Source organism: Pteropus vampyrus, unplaced genomic scaffold (assembly GCF_000151845.1).
Source record: "Pteropus vampyrus isolate Shadow unplaced genomic scaffold, Pvam_2.0 Scaffold179, whole genome shotgun sequence".
Classification (NCBI taxonomy): domain Eukaryota; kingdom Metazoa; phylum Chordata; class Mammalia; order Chiroptera; family Pteropodidae; genus Pteropus; species Pteropus vampyrus.
This window is the reverse complement of record NW_011888960.1, coordinates 1,528,975-1,536,680: the sequence shown is the minus strand read 5'-3', so window position 1 is coordinate 1,536,680 and position 7,706 is coordinate 1,528,975. Positions and strand designations below refer to the sequence as shown.

Here is a 7,706-nt window from a genome sequence, read left to right as displayed (position 1 = left end):
TGACCTGCAGCTGCACACAGGTCCCCAAAGGTGACAGCTTCCCACATCCCGAGGACACTGCCCAGAGAGGGAAGGGTTGATGCCCTGGGAGGTGGGACTAGGAGTCAGGAGGTCAATGGCCCCACCCCTAGTGGGACAGTCTGATTCTGCGTGGTTTCTTGGGGGGTTTCTGGGGGACCCAGAGCAGTAAACTGCTCATGATAGGCTCTCATGTTCCCCATTTCCTCACTCGTACTTGCTGAAATCACCTCTCAAATTAACTAACTGTACCCCAGTCCCTGTGTCAGGGACTACTTCTGAGGAAATCCAGAGTTAGACAAGAACCTGCTCCCCAGTGAGATGTTCCTGATACCTGGTAAAGTCTGAGATGGTCCCCATACATGTCATCTGGCAATTGGCTGAGTGCCAATCTCTGCCTCTAGAATTCAAGGTACATGTGGGTCTCCCAGACTGTTCTGGCCCAGTGGCCCTAGGACCATACCTACTGAGTGCTTTCCTCTGTTCTCCCTTCCAGGTGATCGAGAAGAACCTGAGTGGCTGGTGGTATATTCAGATTGAAGATAAAGAAGGATGGGCCCCAGCAACTTTCATCGACAAGTATAAGAAGACCAGCAATGCCTCGAGACCCAACTTTCTGGCTCCCTTGCCCAACGAGGTGACCCAGCTCCGGCTGGGGGAGGCAGCCGTGATGGAAAACAGCACGGGCGGTGAAGCCACTGGCCCCTCTCGGCCCCTGCCCGATGCACCACATGGCGCCGCTGACTCTGGGATGCAATGGTCCAAAGACTGGAAAGGCGGGAAGGAGGGCCTGAGGAAGGCGTCTTCAGACCTGTCGTCGTGCGCGGGCTACGAGGAGATCTCGGACCCTGACCTGGAGGAGAAGCCCAGCCTCCCTCCCCGGAAAGAATCCATCATCAAGTCGGAAGGGGAGCTGCAGGAGAGGGAGCGGCAGAGGCTGGAGCAGCTCAGGGGCTCCTCGCCCAAGCCCCCTGGCATGATTCTGCCGATGATTCCAGCTAAACACAGCCCCCCGGCCTGGAACGGCAGGAGGCCAGAGCCCAAACCTGACAAAAGCAAGTTGTTCCAACTGAAAAACGAGATGGGGCTGGAGTGTGGCCACAAAGTGTTGGCCAAGGAAGTGAAGAAGCCCCACCTCCGGCCCATCTCCAAATCCAAAGCCGACCCACCGGAGGAGAAGCCGGATGCCAATCTCCAGAATCCGTTCGTGAAGTCCAAACCTCAGGTTAGGCCCAAACCAGCTCCTTCCCCCAGGACAGAGCCACCTCAGGGTGAAGACCAAGTGGACATCTGCAACCTCAGGAGCAAGCTCAGGCCTGCCAAGTCCCAGGAGAAGCCCTTGTTGGATGGAGACAGCCACCAGGCTGCTGGGGGCCAAGACATGGTCTTCAGCCGCAGCTTCCTCCCAGGGGAGGGGCCTGGCCGCCCCCAGGACAGGACGGGCAAACAGGATGGGCTGGGCCTGAAGGAGATATCCTGCAGAGGCCCTCTGAAGCCAGCCAAGACCGCAGATCCAGTGCCTAAGAATGCACCCATGCCTCTCCAAGAGGCTCCCCAGCAGAGACCTGTGGTCCCGCCCCGGAGACCACCCCCACCCAAGAAAACTTCATCCAGGCCCCTCTCAGAGGCCAGAGGGCCCCTCCCAGAGGCCAGAGAGGGCAAAGGGCCCCTCCCGGAGGCCAGAGAGGGCAAAGGGCCCCTCCCGGAGGCCAGAGAGGGCAAAGGGCCCCTCCTGGAGGCCAGAGGGTCCCAGCGGGACACCAGTGAAGGCAAAGCGTCTCCTGCCCCAGGCCGGGCGCTGCTAGTCCCTCCCAAAGCCAGACCTTTTCTCTCCAACTCCTCGGGGGTCCAAGACGACATTCGAGGCAGAGGGGGGCTGGGGCCACGGATGGCGGGCAAGAGTGGAGAAAACAGAGAGAAAGTCGCTGCAGCCCCCTCCCCCAGTGCCGACAACCCAAAGGACCTGTATGTGGCCGTGGCCAACTTCGAAGGAGACGAAGATACCAGCAGCTTCCAGCAGGGGACGGTGTTCGAGGTCCGGGAGAAAAACAGCAGTGGCTGGTGGTTCTGCCAGGTCCTCAGCGGGGCCCCCTCCTGGGAGGGGTGGATCCCTTCCAACTATCTCAGAAAGAAGCCCTAGCCTCCTCCCTCCCTGTCCGGAGGTCCTGCGCATCCCTGCTGGCTTTACCCACATATTTAATATGCCTCTTAATTTATCATTCTCCACACAGCTTCAAAGGGAGGAAGACTCTAGAGAACTGTGGTTTCTTCTCACCCATGGGTGGGGTCAGCCCTCCCCCCCCCCCCCCCCCCGCAGCAGCCCCTGGAGGCTCAGAGGCCACATGCTTGTTTTCTCTCTTCTCAGCATCCCTGCCTTAAGGACAGTGGCATTGCCACCCAGCAGCGGTACCATGACTCCCCAAGGCCTCCAGGACCAGAACTCACCATCTGGAGAAACTGCAGAAGGGTTTTTCATGGCTCGGAGCCAGCATAGTAAGGGGCAGCCCCCCTGGCGCCCCACCCAGTCCGTGACGGCTTGCTCCAACTTCTCCATGTCTCTAAAAGCCTAGTGACTTTATTCACCCAGTTGCTAAAATGCCTGGTACCAGAAAGGACTTCACCCCGTAGAAGTGGGCTCCGGGCCAGTCCCACGGGGGTGTCCTTTCCCCGAGGCCTCAGGCCCGTGGGCCTCTCAGGTTTGACCAGATGCAGCTGCCCAGGAATGGGCCTGGAGGTCGTCCACTGGGCCATCCCGCCCCCCACCTTCTGTCTTGGGATCTCGATCGGTCCTATAGGAGTGGTTCCTGGAGCATGCTTCACTTCCTGCCCGGGCTCCGATCCCTCCCTGCCCCGCCTCGGGGCCTTTCACCCCTGTCTACCCAGAGCAAGAATGTCAATGCTTGTTTGTAAAAGGAGACTGTTCACAAGCCCCGCCCCTTTGCGGGCACCCCTTTGCCAAGTAGCTAGTAAGTAGGTGCCAAACTCTGTACACGGCACTTTACGTTCATGTGTAATCCTCACAACCGCCGTCTCTTGCAGTATTATACCCATTTCATAGATGAGGACACTTGGGCTCGGTGTGCCCAAGCGCACTGGGAAGAGGAGGGAAGAGGGCTGGGATCCAGGCCAGCCTGACTTCCACGTCTGCGCCCTGCAGGAGGCAGACCGGGGGCGGGAGGGGGGCGTGCCGGGGAGGAGGGACGCCGGTTTGGCGCCAGGGCCCTGGCTTTGGCTCCTGTGCTGTGTCCTCACTGAGGGATAGAGCTTGTGGAGCAAAAGGAGCTGAGGCGGCCTCACGTGCCAGCCTCGAGAGGCCCTGGTGGCTCAAGGACCAGCAACCATATCTCCACCAAACTGAGCGTAGCGCGTAGCAAGCGATAGGCTCTCCAGGAGACAGGCACCCCGGCCAGGCAGACGGCCCAGGCCAGGCACACGGCCTGTCCCTCTCTGCTGCTGCTGCCTGTCCCGCTCTGGCCTTGGCAGCGTTTTTCTTCATCCCCCTGCCTGCTCCCTCTCTGCTCTCTGTCGTCTCGCTCGGGGGAGCCCGGGGGAGCCCAGGGCAGCCCTCCCACCCGCTCCGACGAGGTGGTTCACGTAGAGTCACAGCCACAGAGCGGACCCAGGACCCAGGGTTTCTGGCTCCCAGTCCAGAGCTCTTGCCTGTGACCCAGGCTGCCTGGGGGGGGGGTCTGAGGGCAGCCCCCCCATACCCAGCAAGAGAAGAGGCAGTAGCCTCGTCTTGCCCCAGAATCTCAGATTCAGAGTGCTCCTTGGCTGCCATGCTTTTGGAACCGCAAGGCCAGCTCTCCTGGGGAGGCTCCTGTCTACCTGCAGTGCCAAAGGTCGAGATGCAGGCAGCCGTCTTCTGCTGTCCTCTGTCACTCCTATGCCTTGGGCTCTGGGTGTTTCTGCAGAAGACCTTTTCTCCCTTAGACCCTAGTAGCATGTCCTTCCTTCAGCCAATCTGTAAGTCCTGTCCCCAAGGAGCTCGGGGCCGGGCCCTGAGGCGCTTCTTACAGCACCCACCTGCCCCATGTCCCTGTGCCCAGAACCTGGGGGGGGGGGGGACACCCACGTCTTCACAGCCCGCTCACGTGGGACAAGGCCCCATGGCCTATCTTCCTGAGTTGTTGATCCACTTTGGTTTAAACTGCTTTCATGAAGCTGTTGTGTAGGATTTGACTACATTTCAAAAGACAAAACTCTACATTTTTTCATTCTGATTCACTTTCTGCTTTCATTGACCTTTGCAAGTATTTGGTGCTGGGTGCTGGGTACACCCGGCTGCGCGAGGCTCCCGGCCTGGCCGTGATTTTTGTTTGCTGATTCCACCCAAGGGGTTTGTCTTTGACCCCATTCCCTCCTCCTGGGGGTCAGCCCGGTGGGAACAGATTGGTTCTGCCTTTCTCTGGGCAGGACATTTTCCTGCAGATGAAAAATTTGTCTCTTTATTATTATTATTCTGACAGGAACTGGAGGTACTGAAGCTACATTTCTTTCTGTCACTTGTGCCCTGAGGACTCCTCCCAAGCTCCTTTTGCCACAGTGGTGGGCTCTTCCCCAGGCCCCTGGAAGTGGGGGGTCTTCGTGGCAGTGGCTCTCCCTAGGCGTCCTTGCCTGGGGACTTAGGTTTATACCATCCGGAACTGTGGCCACTATTCTGTAGGCAACCGATAGAGCATTTGCAAAACTCGCTCCCTCCTTCAGCTGGGCCCTCACAGCAGCCCTGCGAGGTGCGTGGGGTCGACCCCCACCTCTTCCGAGAGACTCGAGGATTGGGGTGAGGCCCCATGCCCAGCTTTACCTAAATCGTGACTAAGCTGAGACTTGAATCCAGGGAGGGTCTCAGGCGAACCCCAGTCTGAAAGGCGGGCGAAAGTGAGGCTCGTCCCATTCCTCAGCCCTGCTTATTTCCTTGCGATGACAATTTTATCTCACATCTTGTGGCGTCAGCTTGCGGTGTCACCAAATCTTTGGGAAATCTGAGTTTTAGGACCACCACTCGATAAAATAGGCCTTCGCTCAAATGTGTAGCTTAAAACTTCTTTGCCATTCGATGGCTTCAGGTCCTTGTCCCAGGTTGAGACTTGAGGAGAGCTGAGCCCCAGCTCACACCCCTTCGAATGCCCTGCCCTAGTGAGGAATCGCCAGAGCCCAGACCTGGCTTCCAGCAGTCAGTGTATGAGCCTCCGCCGTGGACCTGGCCACGCAGCCGATTTCTTAGGTAGAGTTCTAGGCCTTAAAACATTCCTGAGCCCACTGGGGATTTCATTACCACGTGGAATGGAAGGAAACAAACTTGCCACATTTGAGGGCAGGTGCTAAATCTCCCCGGCATCTGCAAGGACCTTGGCTCAGGGATGGACCGTCGTCTCGTGTTTGTTCAGCCTGTACAAAGTGCCCGGCGTTGACTGAGATAAAGGAGGAATTGCTCCTGCCCGCGAATAGCTGGCAACACGACATCATCAAGAACAAGAACATTCATGGTTTGGTTCCCATCCTTTTATTGCACCGAGTCTCTAAGTGTCGGGTCAGGCTCCTCCCTGGGAGGTCCTGCCCTTCTCTTTGGACTGTGACGGTGGGCAGTCTTGTCCCCCCTCGGCTGTCCAGGCCCGTCCTTCAGGGCTTATGCAGCAAACAGCCATACCACGCCATAGACCAAAGATTACCTAGTGTCAGGTCGCGGCCTGAATGCTGACTGGTTCACGCTGAGCCCTGAGGGGTGCAGCGTGCCTCCCCCTTAGCCCGGAGGCATTGCTCCTAGCCTGGCTAAGGTGCTGGCCTTGCAGGCGGAGCTGTGTTTCTGCAGAATTAAAACCAGGAGGCTCCACAGTCCTTGCCCACCTGTAAACCACCCACCCAGGACTTTTCCCACAGATGTGACCGCCCGGCTCCGTGGGGCAACGTCTGGTTTCTGGTGCTGCCCTGCCGGGGTGTCGAACCCCTCGTTGTGCTTCAATATTCCATCTCCCCGCTTCCACCCTTCGCTCCGAAGGAGGCCTTCCTAGTTCGATCAGGGATAAGGGGGCTTGATCTCTGTTTCCTTGAAGAAGCCAAACCCAGTGCCGCAGCCGGTAGCCTTCCCTTTCGGGTCTAATATGAACTTACGAAAGGAGGTGCCCCACCAGGCTGGTTAGAGCAATAAGCGAGTCTGAGACAACACAGGCGCCCCGTTTTTCCCCTGTGGATGCCTGTCTCTGCCTTTGTGCCCACGTCACTGTCAATAGCACCCCCTTCGCCCTCGCAGGGGTGGTGAGAAACTATGGTCACCGTAGCTACAACCCACATGTCCTGCTTCAGGGAGCCGCCGAGTAAGTAGGTCGCCTCTTGCCTCCCTCCGGAGACAGTGGGCTTGGACAGCATGGCTCTGCCACCTCGTGCCTGCTCATCAGATGATGCTGGAGGTCTCTGGATACCCAGCGCTCCTCACAGCCTCGCGGCAAACAGATGAATTCTGGTGGTGGTTTTTATTTCCTTTGAACACAAAATACATGAGGATATATAATGTGAGGGGGTGGTGAACAATTAGCTGTAGCACGCATAGACTATATACTTACCTTTAGACTTTTTTTTTTTTTAAATAAAGTGCTTGACTGGTTTCAAGCTTCATTGTGAAGACGCACTGTCTGTGGATTTTATTTGGCTGAAGAAAAGACGCATAGCTTTGTGTCCTGGCATTTTGGCCTGGAGTTTTGAGATCGAAGAACAGAAGCTCACATGAGCTTGCGTCTGGGCGTTGCCCAGAAGCAGAGGTGACCCCTCAGCGCCGTGGTGCACCTTGATTCTTTCAGCTACAGCGTTAAGAAACCGAGGGGAGGCTGGGTGTCTCCCACATAGTCTCGACTCCGCCTAAACTGGAAAACCTCACGTGGCCAGGAAGCTTTGAGCCTTTCTCACTGGCGTTGCCAACTGATGGACAGGTGGGTGGGGGGAGGGGCGCGCAGCCATGGTTGGTTCTGCTGGGACCAACCAAGCCATCTGCCGGGTGTTGGAGGGCATTTCCTGTCGTTTTATTACTTTCCCAAGGCCAGAGCCAAGGACTCTGGCACCTCATTAGTCCCAGGTAAGTCTTTAAACAAAATGACACCACCACTTACTTTCCTAGGGAGAGAAGAACAAGACCAGCAGAAACTCTAAACAACTTCGAAGGTGGGGGTTCGTGTAGGATATTCCTGCTCCCCTGGAGGAAGCATCGTGAAGAAAGAAAGGCCCTTCTGGCTAACCTTGCCTAGGAATATTGGTTATTAATATACTGTATTATTCTGTTCCTATAAGAAGGGACAATCATCAGGCCCCCCTTGGGAGTATTATCTCCCGGATCTTCCAAACCAAGAGTGCTTAGCCCTAAGAATCCAAGTGGCAATGGCGTGGACTTCCCTGGCAGCTGTGGAGGGGCACCTGGGCCTCATGGGATGGGATGGGAACAGGACCACAGACAGGAACGAAACCTGATTTATTCTCAGGGACACTTACCCCATTGCCTCCCTTCAAGTCTCACTTGGAACCGACGCACTATCCCTTCATACAGCATCTCTCTCTCATTCGCAAACACCCTCCGCTAAAGGGTCATGATGAATTTGTGTGGGTCCAAGACTCACATCATGAGGCCACTCTTCTCCAAGTCCAGGGCCTTTAATGGCCATTCCTTCTCTAGTTCAGTGTCCATCTGGTCTTCGCCATCTTGCAAA

The 7,706-nt window shown here is 56.8% G+C and overlaps 1 protein-coding gene across 1 annotated transcript in view; it reads left to right on the top strand.

The window, feature by feature from the left end:
* The window catches only part of SH3PXD2B (SH3 and PX domains 2B), a 61,169-nt gene extending 54,535 nt beyond the window's left edge, over positions 1 to 6,634 (top strand). Inside the window, exon 11 of the mRNA XM_023537145.1 lies at positions 515 to 6,634. Coding sequence (XP_023392913.1) covers positions 515 to 2,158 — 1,644 coding nt within the window. The 3' untranslated portion in view covers positions 2,159 to 6,634. The remainder of the gene's footprint in view (positions 1 to 514) is intronic.
* The last annotated feature ends 1,072 nt before the right edge of the window (positions 6,635 to 7,706 follow it).